We start from the raw sequence: 22,523 nt of genomic DNA on the forward strand, positions 1-22,523 counted from the left end.
GAACACTCAGAGGGTAAAGTTTTTCCAGATCAAAATGAAACAAAGCTGGAACTGAAGAGGTCTAAGCTGGAAGATGGCATGACCAAATGGAGAACAATAACTGAGCCCAGCTTGGCACAGCTATATATTTCTCAGGTTTCACCTGCACTTCTGAATTCACAGTCCATCAGTGCAATTCTGTAGTGACTAGCATGTCATTTTCCTAGGTCTGTCCAATAGACACAGTGAGAGGTACTGATGCATTCATTGCAATGGGAAAAAATAATGAACACTATTTCCTATTACACTAATATTAAAAGGGAAAGAAAACCTTAACAGTAAATTGAATCGATACATCTTTATTTAGATTATTTCCCAATTATGTATTCATTTCCTTCTGATGTTTTTTAAAAATAATGTTGCCAGTTGCTTCTTCTTACATTTTGTTGATATCTATTTGCTGCAGCATTAAATGGAGCAGAGTGGAAGAAAACAAGACCAGCAGAATGCATGCGTGCTTTGTGATTAATAATGCCATCTGTCTCCTACTGCTCCATGGCACCATGCACTGGCGTTCGAAAGCAATGCCAGCATTGAAGGTTGTCACCTTATGTCAAACCTAAAATCACACAAAGCAAGACATATATCTGGCAAATAGCTCTCAGGAGTTGGAACGGGTATCACTGGTCTCTTTAATATGACTGAATTATTGACTTGATCTTCTGAATATGGAGCAAAATACAAATTCTGCTCACCTTCAGTTTAACCTATCTATTTATAGTAAAGGTGGCCTTAATCACTACCATAGAAATTCCAGTGCATGCAGCAGGAAGTATTGCACCAGAGGTCTATTTGGACTCCAGACCCAAGATTTCTAGTATTTAAAAACATCAAGTCAAACAGATTGGGATATCCCAGCTTATACTTCATGTAGATTATATTACATTACATTGTTAAAATTTATGCACTGCACACTTTTCTCTTGCTGGAACCACTGTGATTGAAACAAACCAAGCATCTGAATATGCAATCATTAAAAATTGAAGGATATAATATCAATTCTTACCTTCCTGGTTTGGTGACACCACTTCCGTTTGGTAGCAATTCAACAGAATCTATCGCATTTTCTAAATCAAGTAGAATCTCTATCAAAGGCAGAAGATACAAAAAGTAACAGCAAATTATCAACAGGCTGAAGAAAAATTCTCATACTGACTCTATGATGATTCATGCAAATTTCTGCAGTCATTTTGTTATCTGAGTGACCATTTTTAACACTTATCAAGCATTAATTTAATCCTATATACAAAGAAATAAAATAAATAATCCACAACTCAAGAAAATAATTGAATTGTTATCTTGTCACAGAAATAAAACTCACATCAAAATTTACTATTTATCATGTTCTAACTCACGCGTTCAGCCCTCACGTTCTAGTCTCCTATAGAATCCCTACAGTACAGAAGAGGCCATTCAGTCCATCAAGTCTGCACCAACTCTCCTGCACACTATTTTACCCAGGCACTCTCCCTCACTCTATCCCTGTAACTCTACACATTTACCATAGCTAATCCATCCTAACCTAGAGATCTTGGGACACTAATGGGCAATTTAGCATGGCCAATCCACCTAACCTGCACAGCTTTGAAGGAAACCAGAGGAAACCCACGCAGACACATGGAGAATGTCTGCATGGAGTTTGCACAGTCAACTGAGGCCAGAATTGAACCTGGGTCCCTGGCACTGTGAAGTAGCAGTGCTAACCACTGTGCCACCTTCCTCCCTTTCGCGAGCAGCAGCGCTTTCAAGCTCTTTGGTCCTGCTCTTGGAAACTCACTCTGTACATCCCTCTGCTTTGCTACATCTTACATATGTTTTTAAGCCTTATTTTTTAAGGACATGCTTTTGATCCACTCTCCTAATTCCTGCTACTGTTCAGTGCTCTTTGTGAAGCATTTTGTGAAGTTTCTTATATTCACTTAGATATTCCCATAAGTCCACTGTAATATAGGACAACTAACTACTATTTCTGCACACCTTGATCAGGAGCCAATGGAATTTTTGATTGGAAAACTATCATGTTGTGAAAGTAGTCTCGGAACCTTGAAATCAACTTACTTTTTATTTTAGCTAGATCACTCAACTCCATTTTCAATCCTGAAATTAAAAGCACACATATAGCAGTAAGCACAAAAATAACATATCCATAGTTATTAAAATGTTGGCATTTCATTACTTAAATAGAACCCCCATTGAACTGTGATTTCAGACAAATAAACAAACTACCCTTTTAGAACCAGAACTAGCACAGAGTCACATTTTAATTTGCATTTTAAGTGTTTGCCAATTTCTTGAAAGGCCATCTGTATACTCCACGGAGTTCAGTCCACAAATCAACGGATATAGCTAGAATTTCAAAAAGAGGCATGAATAAATGTGCATTTAAAGCCAATTACTACACCAGCAGATTTTTGGGATTAGTTTGCACCTTTATATAAAATAAAATCTCATATTATTTTGGAAAAAAAATTACAAAGTGCCAGAAGTTGGATACAGAACAGAATTGATGATTAAAATGGACGATTAAGTCAACTCAAACTGTTGGGGGGAGGGGGAGGGGGTGGTGGTGGTGGTTGCCAATCACTGTGCCTTCAGGGGAGCTGAGCAGAGATCAGCCATGATCTTACCGAATGGCCGAGAAGTCTTGCGGGGCCGACTGGCCTACTCCTACTCCAAATTCACATATTGTGTTAACAAAACTCACTTGTGAGGATAGAAATAGCACATTATTACAGGTGAATTGGTTGATGCTAACTTACTGGAAGGTTTTGCCATTTTTAAACTTGGAAGTAAAACCAGGAGCCATGCGCCAATAATGTCACTGTTGGTTGAAGGTATTATAGATAGGATTGTTTGTGATGCTCGAGGTTCAAGGTTTTTGAATATTGCTGTCCAGATATTGCAAACAGCCAGGTTCAAAGCAGCACAGCCGGTTACTTAATGTGAATGACAAAGTCATGAATAATTGCCTGACAAAGCTATGGTCATGAAGTGCATCATACTGAAACCTCAGCTTTCCATGAGCATAAGTGTACAAAACTCAAGAAGTTTTGCCAAAAGCCCATCCCATTGTGGCTACGGTTCCCAATTTTGGGCACCCGAAAGATGTGAAAGGGAGAGGCATGGCATGTTAGGGATAAGGGGCACGGAAGCAGGAGCCCGATAACCAGAGCCCATGATTTCTCTCCTTGGCCTTGGCTATGTCCTCATTCCTTTTCCAGCTGACAATCCAAAGGAAAAGCTTCAGAATAGATCTCCTGTCCACGTTATCGGCTGAACAACAAGGTACAGCATGAAAGGAAAAAAGAAATTGAAAAATGCGGTACACAAAAATTGAAAACGTACTGGATAATTCTTGATACAACTTATGGAAATCCCTCAGTCTTATAAAGATGAGTTTATTGACAGGCATTCACACAAGTAGTTGCAAAATGAACAAACCTGAATTGAATGATTCAAAACTGAACTGTGCATCGTCATCATTATGCTTAATCAATTTAGCTTCATTCTCTAAGACCTGATTAACAGCATCAATCCCAGAAGCAAGATCATAAGGAGTAAGGTCAAATGAAGCAGACTCTTCGCACATCTTTTCCTATGATTGAGGAAAGAAAAGAAGTTTTTCAACTTTTCCTAATTCTATGAGTATTACAGCTCAGCACAAACTAGGCAACTTTATTGCAGAGCTCACACTTGGATCCACATGACAAACTACAGCACAAATTCACTACTCATATCGTCTTTTGTAAGCCACTCAATATTGAAACCGGCACTCATCAGATATAAAGGTTTAACACACCTTAAATCCACAAGAAACGAAAGGAAGAGGGTGAAGGGAAAGCGAACAAGTCAGGAGGGGGAAAACAGCAAGACAGAAGTCCTTGAATTCCTAATAATGATGGAATCTAGCAATAAATTTCCAGAATATTATACCATGTATTATCAATCATAGTTATTAATCAGTGCCAATCATATTTTAATCAATCACTAGTACAAGATTTAGAGTAAGAAATTTAGAGGTCGTGGTAATTCCGAAATCTTATTTTACACTTAGATCACAAGAACTTTAATATTAATTTGTCCAACTCAGACCATAAGCAGTTGTCATTTTATGAATATGGTTTCCACCCCTGCCACAGAGCTGAACACCTAACTAAGATCACAAAGTACAAAGGGTATGTTGTCCCAACTGGTTGCGCTGCTCCAGCAGTGCAACAGGCCAGAAGACAGTAGTGGAGGCCCTTTCGCAGGTTCCCCACTGGGCGCCATGGCCTCTGCGCGTCTCCGACTCCAAGTTTAGACACAGTTAGCCACTTCAAAATAATAAGTATTTACACATGCTTTTAAGAACTAGTACCTTCACCAAACAATTTTATAAAACACTTACCACATTGTGCGCTTCATCAAAAATAACTATAGTGCCCCGTAGGTCTACATTGTGAGTTTTGCGACTCTATGGGAAAAATGTAATTAATTAAATAGAAAATGAAGCCATAAATAATGAATACATAACAAGCTAGCTTCAAAAAATATTTAATTATCAGCAGGCGAACTGCGGCGGGGTAAAGTCAGCCGATGTTATGCAGGTGGAAATAGGCCATCTTAGTGATGGTATGAATATGCTGCTAGAATCTGCATCTCTGGGTCAAATGAGACAGCAAGGTTACAAGCAGACTGGTTTAATCTCAGACTGTTACCAGAAGGATAGAATTGGTCGTAGGTAGGGAACAGAGTCTGGAGTGTAAACTGAAAACAGTGGCTTCAGCTTTCCTCACTATTCTAACGGAGGAAATTTTGGCTGGATGTACTGGATGTCAAGCAAGTAGTCTTATAATTGAGCAACAGTAGAAGAGGTGATGATAAGGCAGAGTTAGGTACCATCAGCATACATCCGAACATTAATGGTGAGTTTTCTGATGATATTGCCAAGGGTAACACATGGATGAGAAACAGAAGGATAGATCCTTTGGAACATAGGCAATACGTATGGAAATCCCTATTAGCATTTCTTAATACTTCAGAACACAGTCAATTAATTTTGTGAATAAACAATTTTCATGGTATTATTTCTTAATTTACAGTAAATGCGGTCTCATTTCTGATTCATCCATTTAAATACAATTGTTCCAAAAGTATATTTAGGAAAAAAGATTCTAAAAAAAATGTCTTAATAGATAGGGTGGTCCGAGGGACAAAAAAAAATTCAAATATTTTCGACGCCCAATAGGAAGTATGATCCAACATCATTCCTTATGGAAAACGGGTGGCATTATAGTTAATTCAGAAACATTCAAAATAATTCAGAATCTATGAGCTCCTAATGTATCAAAACACTGCTGTATGGCAAATAGCAAAGGAGTCAAGTAAAGCAAGTGTTCTTCAACAATACCTTTGGATCAAGTAAATAGTTGTATGGCATGAAGATTATTTCAGCATTCTGCTTCAGAGCACGAGACAAATAATAAGGACAAACCCTGTTCAAAACAAATTAGCAAGAAAGATAAGTGCACTTGTTCAGAAGAAATTAAAATTTTGCAGCAATGTACTTGACACTTGCTGTCAAGCACATTTATAAATAGCATTATAGAGTCAAAATGTTGCCATACTGTATACTTGTCGCTTTTCTGTTTCTAGAAAGTCAAACTTGCTGGAATACATTATAGCAATTAACTCAGTTTTTCTTCAACAATTGGGTAATATAACATTCAGTGTGCCTGAAGTTCAAATAATGGGGCAGAATTTACCAAAAAAAAGGCGAAGTGTTAGGTTCTGATTGAAAACTGGTATGTTGTTTCCCAGAAACATAGCAAGGATTTCATTCCAGAGCCTCTGACACTTTGTCAAAAAAAAAGCACAGGGTGTGCTTCTCCCTGCCAGTCTGGCAGTGTCTGATGTCCCCAGCATTTTTAATGGGCACCCAATCTCAAAGGAAAGTTAAAAGGCTCCCTCCCTCTCCCCCCACATCCCCCATAGAGAATGGGAAGATGGCCAACCATCGAACACAGGAAGTCAACCTTCCCCTTCACCGTTCAATGGTCAGGTCACCCACTACCCACATATCTTCACTGGCATCAGGGCATGTTCCCCACCGCATACAGACATAGCACTCACCCCCCACCATAATGGGAACCATCCTTTGGGGTTCCCTAGAGGCCCAGTCTCCTGTAATGAAACCAGGGACAGCGTAAAGCCTTTTAATTACATTAAAATTCATTAATTTATGGAAGGCTTGGGAACATTGGACTGAGAAATCTCAACAGTACAAAATCTGTTGTGGCCCTCTCATGAAATTTAGTAGCCACAACATATTTGTGCTCACAGAAAACGGGTCCAGAGTTTGCACCCGATGTCTTAGATTGAAGTTTAGAATAATGTCTATTATATCATTATCCTTCTCTTCTGACAATTATTAATTACAGATTATTAAGGATCAACCATTATACTTTCAGGCTTGACATCTTCATGTTCTGAAAACTGAGCATGTTTTTAATTTGAAAAAAAGCTTTCAAAGCACATGTATATTATGGCACAATGTCTAGAACAAAGAATAAAGAACAGTACAGCAGAAACAGGCCCTTCGGCCCTCCAAGCCTGCATCGCTCATGCGCCCAACTAGACCATTCGTTTGTATCCCTCTATTCCCAGTCTGTTCATGTGGCTATCTAAATAAGTCTTAAACGATCCCATCGTGTCTACCTCAACCACCTTGCTTGACAGTGCATTCCAGGCCCACACCACCCTCTGTAAAATACGTCCCCCTGACAACTGTGTTGAGCCTTGCCCCCCTCACCTTGAACTTGTGACCCCTTGTGTTCGTCACTTCTGACCTGGGAAAAAGCTTCCCATTGTTCACCCTATCTATGCCCTTCATAATTTTATACACCTCTATTAGGTCACACCTCATCCTCCGTCTTTCCAGGGAGAACAACCCCAGTTTGCCCAATCTCTCCTCTTGCTAAGACCCTCCATACCAGGCAACATCCTGGTAAACCTTTTCTGTACTCTCTCCAAAGCCTCCACGTCCTTATGGTAGTGTGGTGACCAGAACTGGACACAGTATTCCAAATGTGGCCTAACCAACGTTCTATATAGCTGCAACATCATATGCCAACTTTTATACTCTATGCCCTGTCCAATAAAGGCAAGCATGCCATATGCCTTCACCACCCTCTCCACCTGTGGTGCCACCTTTAGGGATCTGTGGACTTGCACCCCAGATCCCTCTGTGTGTCTATACTCCTGATGGTTCTGCCATTTATTGTATAGCTTCCCCCTACATTAGATCTACCGAAATGCATCACTTTGCATTTATCTGGATTAAATTCCATCTGCCATTTCTCCGCCCAATTTGCCAGCCTATCTATATCCTGCTGTATTCTCTGACAATGTTCATCACTATCCGCAGCTCCAGCAATCTTTGTGTAATCTGCAAACTTACTGATCACACCAGCTACATCTTCTTCCAAATCATTTACATATATCACAAACAGCAGAGGTCCCAGTACAGAGCCCTGTGGAACACCACTAGTCACAGACCTCCAACCGGAAAAAGACCCCTCCACTGCTTCCCTCTGTCTTCTATGGCCAAGCCAGTTCTCCACCCATCTAGCTAGCTCTGCTTTTATCCCATGAGATTTAACCTTTTGCACCAGCCTGCCATGAGGGACCCTGTCAAATGCTTTACTAAAATCTAAGCATTGAACACAAGGCCAATTACTTCAGCAGCCAGCTACATTTCTAAATTCATTGGCGAGTATCAGCTACTTGCAACAACGTTAAAATATACCAACATGAACACCTTCTTTCAATTAAAATTTATGACCCTTGTACTTTTATTGCACATTAGTGCTGTCGGTGACTAATGTTACACTGGATGGTCCTGCAAATATATAAACCCATTCACCACTTACAAGCAATGTTCAAATTTTGCTTGTGAGGAGAGAATATCTTGTTATTTTATTAAGGTGCTTTCAAAGAAAATCAAAGAAAGAACCTAGAAGATTTCAGTTCCACGAAACATTAATTATCCTTCCCCATACTGCATTTATATATTGATGAATTCATGTGTGCCTTTTCAAAAATGAACTAAACACTACTCCTTACTGCTACACTTCTTAAATCCATTCTATGAACCACCATCTCAGAATCATAAAATCATAGAAAGAGGCCATTCAGCCTATCGAGTCTGCACCGACCACAATCCCACCCAGGCCCTACCCCCATATCTCTACATATTTTACCCACTAATCCCCCTAACCTACGCATCTCAGGACACTAAGGGACAATTTCAGCATGGCCAATCAACCTAACACGCACAACTTTGGTCTGTAGGAGGGAACCGGAGCACCTGGAGGAAACTCACGCAGACATGAGGAGAATGTGCAAACTCCACACACACAGTGACCCAAGCTGGGAATTGAACCCAGGTCCCTGGAGCTGTGAAGCAGCAGTGCTAACTACTGCGCTACTGTGCTGCCTTAAATTCCCGCTCAATTTTTATCGATCTGACTTGTAAAGTGCTCTGGGATGTTTTTCAATGCTGAGTATGTTAGATAAATGTAAGTCGTTTGCCTTATCCTTATAAGCAATTCAATTTACCCAAAACTACCCGCAATAATCTGGAAAATATGAAAAAATGCTAAAAGAGCATAAGAACATAAGAAATAGGAGCAGGAGTAGGCCATCTAGCCCTTCGAGCCTGCCCCGCCATTCAATAAGATCATGGCTGATCTGTCTTGGCTCAGTTCCACTTTCCCGCCCTCTCCCCATAACCCGTAATCCCCTCTCTTATCAGAAACCTATCAACCCGCGTCTTAAAAATATTTAGCGAGGCAGCCTCCACCACTTCAACGGGCAGAGAATTCCAGAGATTCACCACCCTTTGAGTGAAAAAGCATTTCCTTTGCTAAGCAACATTCAAACTCTTTTTAAAATTCAACAGGAATCTAATTTGCTACTTATCTCAAAATTCTCTTCTGAATGTGGGAGTGGGGTACAGCTGGTGGCTGGAGAAAACAAAAGTCACATTTCCAACATGTATGTGAGAAAAGCTTAAACTTTTTCTTAAGAAAATATGGCAATCTTCCCTTTCATCCAACTGAAATCAACTGCTACAACCTAGTTCTATACCTAGCTAACTATCTCCTGCGGCTACTTTTCTTTCCACTTATTCCTGCATCATTACTCCTGGTGTTCCCTAAAGATCTATCATCGCACATTTCCTATCACACATCTACATGCTGCGGCTCAGCAGCTTCATCCAAAAAATTCTTCCAATTCCACACATATGCCGGTGACACCCAGCTCTACCTACCCATTCTACCTTCTCCATTGTCTCTAAGTGGTCCGATTGCCTGGCCAACAGGCAGATGAAGTTTGCTCCCTTAAATATGGGGAAGGCCAAAGCCACTGGGTGGGATTCTCCAATCGCATGCGCCCCAAGACTGAAAATTCCCACCCGACCTCAAAGGTTCTTTAAATGGTCTGCCTAATATTTTGCCTCACCCGCAACAATCCCTGCGGCAGGCCAGATGGGAGAATTTCAGCCACTGACTTCTGTTCCCACCATAGACACTGTTCTCCAGCCACCAACTCCAACTCTCTCCGAGTGAGTGCTGAAGGCTGAACCTGATTGATTGGAACCGTTGTGTCTTATTTGACCCAGAGATGATCATTCAATTCCATACACACTCCATCATTGAGGCCAACTATTTTTATCTCTGTAATGGTGTCATGTACATTCCCAGTCAAGCTCAACTTGGCAGTGAAATCCTAATCATGAGATACTTCCCAGTGTCATGCTGAAACATTATGGATACCTTAGACAGGGTAAGAAATGAAAATATAAACCAAGGGTTTTTCATGACAATCTGCTTTATAAGTACAGTGCATTGGCCTCATCTACCAACTCTCTACTTAGTAAGTGAAAGGGCCTGATTCAAAACCCTCTTCAACCTAGTACTTAGAAAAGCACTTCTAAAAAGAAACATGTTTTGAAAATATTTGTTGCCATTTATATACTATACCTGTGTTTAATGCCATTTTTAACAAGATCTTCTACATCAAGAATGGGCTGTGTAAATTCTTTCTCAGTGCTCTTTTCTGAAATAATAGATAAAATTCAAGAAAACCAGCAGACATGATGCACACTTTGACAATATTGTTGATTTAACAACTACTATTACAGAAGTCTTTATCTTGAGACTAATCGAATTTTGAGATAATATTTTCCCTTATAATGAATATATAGGTTTGGAGAACTAAACGTGACAGTCTAAATTGTAGAATTGCACATAGAGATGGCAACTCTCCTGTACTAATGAGTGGGATAATACAAATTAGATACAAATAAAAAAAAGTGGCACTTCATTTTACACCACTCAATTGTTGACTATGTTTTGATGATCCAATTTACACATCTGAGACGCCCAAACACACTTTCATTTAATATTCAATCCAATGGCTTTAATATTTTGTTCAGCATTTGACCTGTTCAACTGAACCTTTTCTACTGAATTGGTGCACTGACATATTTTTTCAATTAAATCCAAGCAATCGAGCACTGACATTTTCATATTTGAGTAAAGTACAATTTTTTTGTTTTATAATACAGTTCACAAATTCATTGAAGCTTCCATTGCCATGTATCTCTCATCTTAATACTCAAATTTATTACAAGTGGGCCTGGAATACCAAGTGGGCTGCAGAGGGGGTGGAATTATGCTGCAGTTGTGTAGAGGTTTTGTCAAGAAACTATGTAGAATACTGCATTCAGTTTAGGACACTGCAAATCAGGAGATTATTTTAGCCTTAGAGGGCATAAAGTGCAGATTCACCAGACAGCCAAGATTTAAAAGTGTTAATTTGTGGACTGGCTACATAAGCTTAGTTTATACTCCCTTGAGATTAGAAGGTTGGGAGTAATGGAATTGAAATGTTAAAAAACGTTAACAGGATTTGACAAGACAGATAAGGATAAAGTCTCCACTGCAGGGGAATCCAGAAAGAGGGCAACTTAAAATTAGACAAATAGCATTTAGAACTAAAATGAGGAAATATTTTTCCACACAAACAGCAGTGAAAATTTTGATGTTTGGTCAATAGAAATCTTATGAGATCAATAGATTTTCATTAGGCATGGGCATCAAGTTGTTGTAAAACAAAGAGCGAGGAAACGGATTTAAGGTGCAGACTAGCTACAGTGAATGACAACAAAAACCCAAGGGGGTAAATGACCTGCACTTGTTCCTATCATCTCTAGTAATTTTACATGGATAAGGCCGAAGTTCAAGCCAGTAACAATCTCATAGGTTCCACAAAATTCTTAAAGAAAAAGCACAGGGATCATGAATTAGAGGAGGATGTAACAGTGACAAAATGATGGAAAATCTCAGCAAGTCTGGCAGCATATGCAAGGAGAGGAAAGAGTTTTGACCCTTTGTCAAAGCTGACAAAGTTTAGAGCTGGACTTGAAATGTCAGCTCTTTTCTCTCCTTACAGATGCTGCCAGACCTGCTGAGATTTTCCAGCATTTTCTCTTTTGGTTTCAGATTCCAGCTTCCACACAGTAATTTGCTTTTATAGAAGTGTAGATATGCAATGTCATAAAGGGCAAACTAATTAAGGTCTGAAGTTATTAAAGACAATATTAAGGTGAGGTTGACCAAACATTTAATAGAAAGGTGCACAACTTTTCAAGAATTTCAAGAGCCAAAGACAATGAGGCCAGAATTCAGTGAAGGAACTAATGAAAGTGGCAAGTTACAGGATTGTGGTCACCCTGTGGGTGGATGGTAAGTGTTCAAAGTGGTCACTTCTTGTGTATTTGCTGTCCACAATGTGCAGCAAAATATGTAGTACAGTATTTGGAGAATGCAAATTTCTTTCTCACTCACGAGTGTTTGGAATCCTGGACAGTGGTATGGGAGAAAGTCAATGGTGTTGCAATTCCAGCACTTGCATAACGTAGTGCCAGGAAAACAAGAGCAGGTTGAAGAATGTATCATGGTCTCACTACTGGATCAGTGCTTTGGAAAGTAGAGGGAAAAACATGTGGTGATGGTGGGACTATATTGGTGGTATTGCAAATGCAATTATCTATCAAATATCGAGGCTGGTGGGGTAGAAGATGAAGACAGTTAGTTATTTGGGGGGGGGGGGAAAACAGAAAATGATGGGCTGAGAGCAAGGTCATGAGAAACCAAACTGAGGATTCTCACACAACTGAAAAGAATAACTGGCCTGAGAAAATAGAAGAATATTTCAGAGGTTCATATGCTTTCTGCACCCTCTAACCCCAAGGCTTGTTGAATTCACTATGTTTCATTAGTTTTCCCAGACTTCTAATTCGACCTCAGCCATTTATATCTGTTAAAAAAAATCCGCAGATACTGAAAATCTGAAATACTAGTAGACCTCAGCATGCCTGGCAGCAGAGTTCATTTTTAAGTCCAGATTCTGAAGTCATGCAAACTCGAAACGTTAACTTTGCCTCTCTTTCCACAGATGCTGCCAAATGTGCTGAGTTTTTCCAGCATTTCCTGTTTTTATTATATATTTTCTGTGCCTTATTTAACTTCTCTCAGTGTTCTAGTAATACCTTAAGATTTAAATATGAAGCATTTTACAGGTCATTTTTCTTGCACATCATTTTTATTGCTTCTTTTAATGCTACTCATTTGTTTCTTTAATGGTTTTGTTTAGTAATTGACTGAGATGACCAATGATATCTGAAGGAGTTAAAATCATTGAATGTAATAGAGTTTCCTTGTGAATTAAGTTCAGCAAAATTCCCAGGGGAGCTGCTGTGAAGATGTTTCAGTGCATTTCCCACACTTGCAGATGGGCAGCACAAAGAAGCTGACCACGAACAAGAGGGTGAGAACTCTGACAACCACAAGGTAGTAGCCATAACAGCAAATGTGAATGTTTGGATGGTGTAGCCATGTAGGCATACCTCATTCATAATTTTTGTTAAACATATAGAAGCCATAACTGTCAACTATATTCACCGGGCATAAATTAAATAATCAGAACTATTCAATATCAATGACTTCAGAGCGAGTGTATATTTGTGATTGGTATTTGCAAATTACTTGTACGATAAGCAAAGGTATTGTTCATGCCATGTATCACTTAGCAAGTCTGTACACCACTTTGTGAAAAACAAGCTTCCTCATTATAGACAGAATAAAGGCTGATTTAAAACTCTGAACTTTGTCTGCTCTGTCAAGGGTACAAAGTACGAATTTAGCTGGATTGTGGCAAAATTTCATATCAACTTCATTCCCTTTAGACATAGTTTTCACTCTCCTTGTTGTAATTGCATTAATACACCCTGCAATCGTCTCTTCTCTCCATAGATGCTGCCTGACCTACCAAGTGTTTACAACATTTCCCAACTTTGCACAGCAGAAAGCCACGTGAATAAGTTCATCTTGTCAATAAAAAAAATGCATCTCAAATGCTTTCAAATGTGTAACACTTCCTAATTCTTGAGCTGTGTTTTACACGTAAATTAAGAAAAAGATTTCAGTTAGTTTTCCCACTGAATAACATTCACAAAATCAGTGTGTCATGGGAAATGCTGCTGACAGCATTTTGTATTTAATTATCAGCTGGAGCCATTTTGCAGCAGAGATTCGGCTCGTCTGAAAATTTCCTGCTAAATATAGATTTATTCAGTTTTCAGAGAAAAAAATCAGAAGAAAAGGCTAGAAAGGACTAAAGTTTTAAAGTAGTAAAAATAAATATTTCCTGCTTTTGTAATAGTGGAATAATTAACAAAATAATACTGTGGTTTGAATTCTTTGTTAAATGAAATTAATTAAAATAACCTCAACAAACAGCCTGAATTAACGATGAAAATCTATAGCTTAATCTACCCCATGCAAAGGACAGACCATAACTTATCACTGGAAGCCATGTACATATATTTAACTGTCTTGCAACCTGCTCTAATATTATGACAAAGCTTCATGTTCATTTACCCTGCTAGTTTTAAAGAAAAATCACAACCTTAACTCGCATTATGGCAGCTAACCTTCATGGGAGGGCTGTAACAAGATTTGCACCGGTGAAAGCTCAGTTGGAGATCTTGCCCGTTGCATCATTCCCTTCCCTCCTCTCCCTCCCTCCGCCGCCACCACCACCACCACCACCACATTATCAGGTTCACATTCAGCGAGGGCATGAGTCGAATTATTTTTAATTTAAATATGCTTAAATTGCTTAACGCCTGCTTCCTGGGTTGTCAGATGTTCACACTGGTGGGATTCACTGCTGGTTTCCAAAAAGGAAACAGTCGTGGTCAGCATAGTGGGGGTTCATAGGTGAGCATACCATCTGGATGGTGAGGGGCATGGCTGGGCAGTACCCAGCACTTTGAGATTGGGTAGCCTTTAAAGATGCCTCCCAATCTCTGAGGAACCAGCTCTATCTGTCAAAGTGATGGGACAAAACACATCCCCATGCTTTTTTTTGACAAAGTGGCAGAAGATGCTGTGGGGGAAGAAGGTTGGTCCTCTGTGTTCAAGTGTTCGGGGTGTTCTCCATGTCTAACAGTGAACCCAATGCCTGTTGGAGGCGGGGGAGAGCCCCCATCTCTGTAGACATCAGACCCCGCCAAACTGACGGCGCAAAACATACCCTTTGCTTCTTTTTGACAAAGTTTCAGAAGATCTGGAGTGAAAACCTGGCTGTGTTTCTAGGGAGAAACATGCTGGTTTGCAGTTTCGCCACTTTTTTGAAAAGTTCTGCCGTATATGTTTCATCAATAATTTCTTTATTCCTCACTTAAAGCAGATAAAGAATGCTCAAGGCAGCCTACAAGAAAGAAATAACAGTGATCACTGAGCTGAAAGGAAAAAGGAAATATGGAAATATCAGAGGTGGAAAAACATAAAGACAAGTGGCTCAATTTTCCCGGCTAGATCACGATCCCAACGTTGGACCTCAATTCCAACTTCTGATGGACACGGCAAGATGTGATTCACGATCTTTTCAAAGACTGACAATTGGGAAACCACCTCCACTTAAGGATGGCAGGAGGACCTAGAAAGCTGGAGATCCAATAGGAAGCTCATGGCAATATCCAGCTGGCAGCCTGACTGGAAGAGACGGCACTGCTGGGATAGGTAGGAAATCATGAGGGAGTGTTAAAATGGAAGTGCGTTCTACAGCATTGGGAAAAATTAAAAATTCCTCCAGACTACAGCTCTCAAGCCATCATTCTGAAAGGGGAATCCCTAATTGTGCATGATTGAGTACCCATCGCTGCCAGGCCCCTGGTGTATAGGCCCCGCGTCTGGGAAGATTGTTGGAGTAGGGGAAACATGCTGGTTACTGACCTGCTGTCCTATTTTGAAACTTTGCTTTCAATTCCACCTCCTAACTCACCAGTAAAATTCCATGCAAGGAATCTGAAAGCAGTAAAGGTATTAGTAATGCAGGGGGCTGAAGGAAGGGTATTCCAGAGAGCAGGTGCAGAGTAGCTAAATGAGCAGTAACAGATGGAATGGGGAAGAGGGATAACCTCATGCATGGACTGTGAAGTGTGTAAGGCTGTAGAAAGTGAAAAAAGAAGTTTTTAAAAAGTTTATTTATTAGTCACAAGTAGGCTTACATTCACACTGCAATTAAGTTACTGTGAAAAATCCCTTAGTCACCACATTCTGGCACCTATTCGGATACACTAAGGCAGAATTTAACATGGCAGTTCAGCTGACCTGCAAATCTTTGGCCTGTGGGAGGAAGCCAGAGCATCCGGAGGAAGCTCATGCAGACACAGGGAGAATGTGCAAACACCACAGACAGTGGCCAAAGCCAGGAATCGAACTTGGATCCCTGGTGCTGTGAGGCAGCAAAACTAACCACCACGAAGGCTACAGAAGGATCTGAAATGCGGAAGAGTCCAATTGATTGTGTCACAGGGAAACCTGTGGAGATTTGCAACCACAGGGATAATGAATACAGGAGAGGACGTGAAGATACATTGTAATTTATAGACTGTGGAAACGAGTAAGTAAGCACTAAAGAAATTGAGCTCCTAGATGATAATAGCATGGATTCGTGTTTCAGCAGTGAGCTCATAGGAGCAAGATGGAGCAAAGGTGATACTGTTATGGAGTTGTGAGAATCTGATCTAGTGACACAATCGATACAGTGTAGGAAATGAAGTTCAGTTCAAAGCTGAACAGCAACTGAGGTTGCAGCTCCAGACTTGGCCTGAGGTAGCAGCATAGTGCTAAACGAAACATAAGTACTTCTTACTACAGAAAATGCATAATCTCTGTATTAGAATTTGCGTATTCAACTCTTACCCTCCACATTGTTATAGTAATGGCAAGTGCGGGTGGATGTTTTTGCTCGACACATGTGGACCTGAAAGAAATGTCAAGTCTCAAGTTAGTATATCCTGTGCATATAAATCCAGTCTAACTACTTACGTGAGCTATGGGAATCAGCATTCGAAAATTCCATTAAATTTCCATAAATTTAGTCTCCGTAACCCAGGGTTGTAATGTCAATTACAACAGCTGTGCTGGTTAAAAGCAACTAAATTAGCACACAGCAGGATACAAATTGGTGAACTTCTTGATCAGAATAGATCAAATATTCACCAAACTATCAGGGGATACATACAGCTTGCTTTTTAATGTATCACCAATTTTAAATAGAACAGGAGCAGAGAACCCATTAGATAAATCTAACTGCTAGAATTCTCGCCAGGCAACTCAAATTCAAATCCCGGTTCTGGCTGATATTCACTCATAGCTTGTCTCCGCAGGGGCACTAGGGAATTAATTCTGAAATTGGAAAAATGGCAGACAGGATGAAAGAATTATTGCAAACCTGATTCTCCCCGAAAGCCTCAAAGAACAACGTTTTGCAGAACAGATTTTTCTGAAATTGAATTTGCTAAAAAAAAGTCATCCCTGTTGACAGCAAAAGGTTAAAAAGTCCATATCTATGGGACAAGGCAGCACAGAAAATTAGCGCACTATTTTATCATTTCTGAATCTGTTTGATTTCACCCAGCCAAATTCATGAATTAACGTATTTTCTCTGCTGACTCAACAGATCTGCACAGAATGAGTATGGGCTTTGCTGGCTCTTAATGGGCACAGTTGCACAAAACAGAATTATGTTTGAACGGAAAATCCTACTAAGAAGTTAGAAGTGGGCACTGTGGCAAAACATATGCTGCGCTCTGCAGGATGGAATGCTCTTCTCAAATAGAGGTTCCTCAGACACCAAGATTACACACGCTTCTGATCAAGACAAGCAACAATTTAAATTTTAGTTTATAATACCTTACATATTTAATAATTCCAGATGAGCAGAGTTAGCTTTAAGAAGTGGTGGTGGTGTGATTCAGTCAGGGTCTGAGTTACTTTTACATACATGTTGTACACTGGAGCTATGGGCTGTGATGGTAGAGGCTCCAAGTTACTTTCTATCATAAGGCTGACCAGGAATCTTTTGCACGCTTACTGTCTGCTATTAGCGTGTGGGTTGGAAGAATTTGCAGCTTAACATACAGCCTGTTTGTCTATATATGGATGTACCTTTCTTGGCCATCAAGTCCTCAAACACTGAGCTTTTGGCTCAAAGGCAGGATGCTGTGCCACGAGGCCTCTGCAGAAAGTACAAGGTCACCAGTGAAGGGAACACACTAAATAATCTGGCAGTGAGGGACTGCAGACAGTTTTCATAGATATTTGCAGATGCAATTCAGGGAACTGAACATACACAGCTGCACTGCAAATAACCCTTCCATAGAACAAAACATTATCCTCAAATCCTAATGAAATCTTCTTAAATTTTTACAATAATATGCAAAACTCAAAATACAATATTTTGTGCATGATGTATGTACCTACACAGTTGGGAACATTATTCTCTAATTTATGCTGATTAGTATATATTTGTTATAAATACATCTACAGTCAATATGCACAATTAGGATGATACTGCCATTGGATGTCAAGGTCATTTCATCACTCAAACTATTTTCCATCTACCTTCATTTTTCCATTAAGAATAAAGCTTTTGGCACATATGCTGTTTCGACTGATTAGCTGGCTTTAAAGAATAATATGTACTAGACAGAAAAATGCTTGAAGTATCAATACTTCAATGCGAAATACTTCACATCATCATTTATCAACTTTGCACTCTGGTAATTGTTGGCAATTATTTTCAAGTATTTCTGATTCACATCAATACATTTAATAAATTAAAGTATTCCAATTTTCTTAAATAATACTTCAAAACAGTTTTATTTTCTTTTTCATTTCTTTAGTTTGAGTGTCCTAATATAACATCACAAATCAGTTGGGTTCTCCTCATGATGGGCAGGATAAAAGCAGACAAAGAACAAAACTGGCAAGAAGAGGATGGTTAAGTAGATAAAGCAATGCAAGAAAAATAATTTAAGTAAGATTCCAAAACAATTTTTTTTTTACCTTGACATGATTGCTTTCCTGTTTCATTACTTCAGGATGGATGCACAGCTGCTCTCTTGACCCAAGAACACACACCTTTGGTCTACACAGGTAATGGGAGTGACAGGAGAAGTTACAATGCTTATGTCGTTGGTTCTATTATCTATTTTCCATTACATTGCATATGCAAGTATTCATAAACTATAATTCTGAACACAATAAACATGAATATAAACTGCAGAGCATGAACGTGCAGTTCCACAAGGTGAAGTAACACAGATTCAATTGCCCAACAATGTCGGAAGCATGCCAAATCAAAAAAGAAACAGCCAATTAAAGCCATGTTGTAGCATCAACTGTAATGCAATGGGAAACTTGTCAGTTGTGTATGCATCAAGGATACCATTTACTTCAAAAGTAAGGGATACAAAATAATTATTTCTGTCATACAGACAGTTTACACTAACTTTCTGCAGTAGAAATTGAATTCTACACCTGAACCAATGCACGTTTGTCCTCTGGAATGCATGTTATTTCTAGCCAGTCAAAATAGAAGCTCAGATCAATGTAATTTTTGGTTCCAAAGGACTCCCAGTTAAGTTTTCAATAGAGAACATGTAATCCATGCTATTCCAATATGGTAAGATTTTAATAGCTCACAATTACGGTAGAGAATTTATAGAGGTGGGCAGGAATGAATATGCACGTGGCAGCCCAACGTGCCGACATTATCCATAATCTCAGGGCGGTTCCCCAGAGGAATTATCCCCAGTCAGCCTGCAGGCCAGCCTCTACCTTTCCTCTTGACCATCAGCTTAGAGAGCCAACCCATCACTCTTGGTTCGACAAGGAACCAATCATCGGGCCACTAATTTGCACAGTGCTGGGTCAGGATCCCCATTTGACCCTGTTGTTAGGTCCTGGCCCAGAACCAGGCCCACAATCTCTATAGCGCAGGTAAAAGGTGCTACATTAAAAAAGAAACACATTGGCATATCGCCAATTAAGCAACAGCCATTTACAATGCTCAGATTATTTACACTGAAGTATGTTACTAAAAACCAGCTAATGATAGATAGTTCACTATCCTAAGTTTAATGAGCACTGTCACTGAGGTCCAAAAAACAAAGGCATATTAACTGAGTTGCTCCAAAAGAAACATATTACCTGTACGTTGTGCTCTTTAGCTCATTAATAACTTGAGTGAGTTGCGAATGTGTTCTTGAGGCATAAATAATCTTTGGGATATCACTGTAGCTTGCTGCATGGAAAAATTCAGATAATATTAACAAATCGTTGAAAAAGTAAAAGTGAGGCACTGAAACATGCAAAACTAGGTGCAAGTTTAAACACTAGTAAAGTAAGAACTGTTAAAACTGCTGAACATAAGTATTGCCAACATGGTAGCCAGATCATGAGACAAACAAGGTCGTTTTCAAGCTTTCAGTGAAAGCACAAAGTCACTGTAATTTTAAAATAGGTATTGTGGGACTGAGAAGCTTCATTGGCTTTATAAGGACCCACTTACTTAATTTAAAAGCTTGACTTTATACAGCATTATTGCCACTTAACGGAAGCATATAATGACTAGGATGATATTAAAGTGAGGAAAACTATCATAGAGGTGGTTATTAAGCCAATTAGAGACTTGCTTCAATATGGAAGGGTATTTAACAGATTCTCTGAAACCAATGGTCTATGTCTCCCAAAACAGAAAGTTGGCAAGAACAACTAACAAAGGCAACGCACGAATGAAATAGTCACCCAAACAAATACCATCACGTGCTCATCTAATTCCAGCTTCTTGTCCGTCCCCAAGTTTAATTGTTCCACCTCTGGTAGCCATTCCTTCAGCTTCTAAGGAGCCGGGTACTGGAATTTCTTCCCTCTTTGGCCAAGGTCACTTGACACCAAGTCTTTTTATGACTTGGTGTCAAATTTTGTTTGATCAAAGGTCTGCAAATCACCTTGGGATGTTTACTACATTAAAGACGTTACATAATTGATGCTGCAGCGGTTGTTACTGCAAGCCTTGGTTTGCTCTTTCCCCATATTGCCTTAATGAAGTCACAGAACTGATTGCAAACAATTTGTGGCCAACAGACAACCATGACATATTTCATACAATGGCTTCCCAAGTTGGGCAGAGATACTTTGCAAGTGACACTCGGTACAAAATATATTCAAGAGGCAGGAATTCTTTCAAAGACAGAGCAAATCTAAAGCTGCAAGACATATGTATATATAATCTCTCCAAAAAATTGCAAGTATTATCTAAAACAATCATTACCTAAATAAGCAACTGATAATCTAAAAAACAAATTCATATCAGATCTAGAAACAATTCCCAGAACATATTGCTTATCTCCCTTTTTTCCTGATAGTACTTGAGGAAATCAGGCAAAACTAAATTGTAATTTATGATCAAAATGAGGAACATGTTAAATAAATAAACAAAAAAACTGTATCCTTACCTTCTATCTCTAAAATGGCAAAACATTTTAACGGCAGCAGCGGCAAATACTTCAAAATTACTGCAATTTGTGCATATGTTGGACGAAGCGCAATATTTAATTTTTCGGAGAGTTGAGAATACTCTACACATGCACAAGTCTAACCTGGAATCAAAGAATCCCTGCAATGCAGAAAGAGGCAGTTTGGCCCATCAAATCTGCACCGACTTTCCAAAAGAATCATACTCAACTCCACCTCCCCCATCCTGCAATCCCATTTACCCCACTAATCCCCCTGACCTGCAGATCTTGGGACATTAAGGGGCAATTTAGCATGGCCAATCCACCTAACCTGCATATCTTTGGACTTGCTGACTTTTCTCTTTTCAAGTTCAAGACCAGTGGCTTTGGCAACACTTAATATTAATCCTCATGACCCATGCACAAAAGTTTCAAAACCTCATCAGCAAAAGGTCTTTTTGAAGACATCGAATTTTACTTGTGGTATCTCAAGACACCTGCTCAGATGTTGCAGCAGTTTCAAGTAATGCTTTTTCGCAATAAGTATCTCACAATGCAACATGTTTACTCGATGAGCTTATTAAGATGGGGCTTTAACATCAATTTATATGAATTTTCCAGCTTTGCTCTAAACCAAGACCAAAGCAGAAGCAGCAGCACTGCAACTGGTATCAGTGCATCAGGAACAGGAAGGGGAAAAAACGGACATTTCCAATTTTCAGCTCCGACTCATATATCCCATGGGAGAAAAATGCACATCTGTGCATGTCAGGTTGGAACAGAACAGGGATCACCGATGTCACATCCCCTTGCTACTTAACTGCCGAAACTGTCACTGGTTTGTATTAGAAGCCAGAGGGGTGCCAACGCCCATCAAACTGAACCTTAGTGTAAATCACTGCTGTCAGAAAGACAGACAACTGGTGTAATAAAGGAAAATAAGATAAAAGCTGATCTTACCTGAATCAGCATCTACAGATGCACTACCCCATGAAGACAGAGGCCGGCCATCAAAAAGCTCTTCCCCATTCAACTGGCGGGATATTTTAGTTGCTGAAATACTGTCTCTTAAATGTTCTCTCCAGGCCAAAGAAGCACACAGCAGACAAAGTGTTTTTCCTGTGCCAGTAGGACTTTCCAGGATGCCATTTACTTTCTGCAAAAGGAAAACAGAATGCACCAAAAAAAAAATTATCCTTTTGTGGTATGCCATTTCACTAATAGAAGTGTCTCAAGCCAGTCTTCCCCAAGTTGATGCAGAGAGGGGAACACACAAAGTTCCGCATACATAGATTCGTAGAAAGGAAAGGTTTGGAAAATACACAGACCAATAGATCTTCATGCATACTGGTTAGTTTTGAGAGTCAAACATGGGACAAAATTTCTGCCCCTTACCATTTAAAACTAAATCAAAATCCTATGTATAACTTCACTACATTTAACAAAAATATCCCATAACTCATATCATCTCTGGCCAAGACCTATTGCTTTATAATTCACAAACAACAGTATCAGTTGGTATAGCAGCACCCAGTTTTTCTTAATTCATTCATGGGACCTGGGC

At 39.5% G+C, this 22,523-nt stretch overlaps 1 protein-coding gene across 6 annotated transcripts in view; it reads right to left on the reverse strand.

Annotated features, from left to right (window-relative positions):
- Positions 1-22,523, reverse strand: part of rtel1 (regulator of telomere elongation helicase 1) — a 136,332-nt gene that overhangs the window by 99,105 nt on the left and 14,704 nt on the right. For all 6 annotated transcript variants that reach the window (XM_080204952.1, XM_080204954.1, XM_080204956.1 and 3 more), the window contains 10 exons: positions 21,920-22,115; positions 19,653-19,746; positions 18,507-18,588; positions 16,359-16,419; positions 10,065-10,140; positions 5,429-5,513; positions 4,427-4,492; positions 3,481-3,634; positions 2,098-2,136; positions 1,046-1,124 (listed from right to left, as the gene is read on the reverse strand). In XM_080204952.1, the coding sequence (XP_080061078.1) occupies positions 1,046-1,124; positions 2,098-2,136; positions 3,481-3,634; positions 4,427-4,492; positions 5,429-5,513; positions 10,065-10,140; positions 16,359-16,419; positions 18,507-18,588; positions 19,653-19,746; positions 21,920-22,115 (932 nt within the window). The remainder of the gene's footprint in view (positions 1-1,045; positions 1,125-2,097; positions 2,137-3,480; positions 3,635-4,426; positions 4,493-5,428; positions 5,514-10,064; positions 10,141-16,358; positions 16,420-18,506; positions 18,589-19,652; positions 19,747-21,919; positions 22,116-22,523) is intronic.

Source organism: Carcharhinus amblyrhynchos, chromosome 16, assembly GCF_965287045.1.
Source record: "Carcharhinus amblyrhynchos chromosome 16, sCarAmb.v2.hapA, whole genome shotgun sequence".
Taxonomy (NCBI): Eukaryota; Metazoa; Chordata; class Chondrichthyes; order Carcharhiniformes; family Carcharhinidae; genus Carcharhinus; species Carcharhinus amblyrhynchos.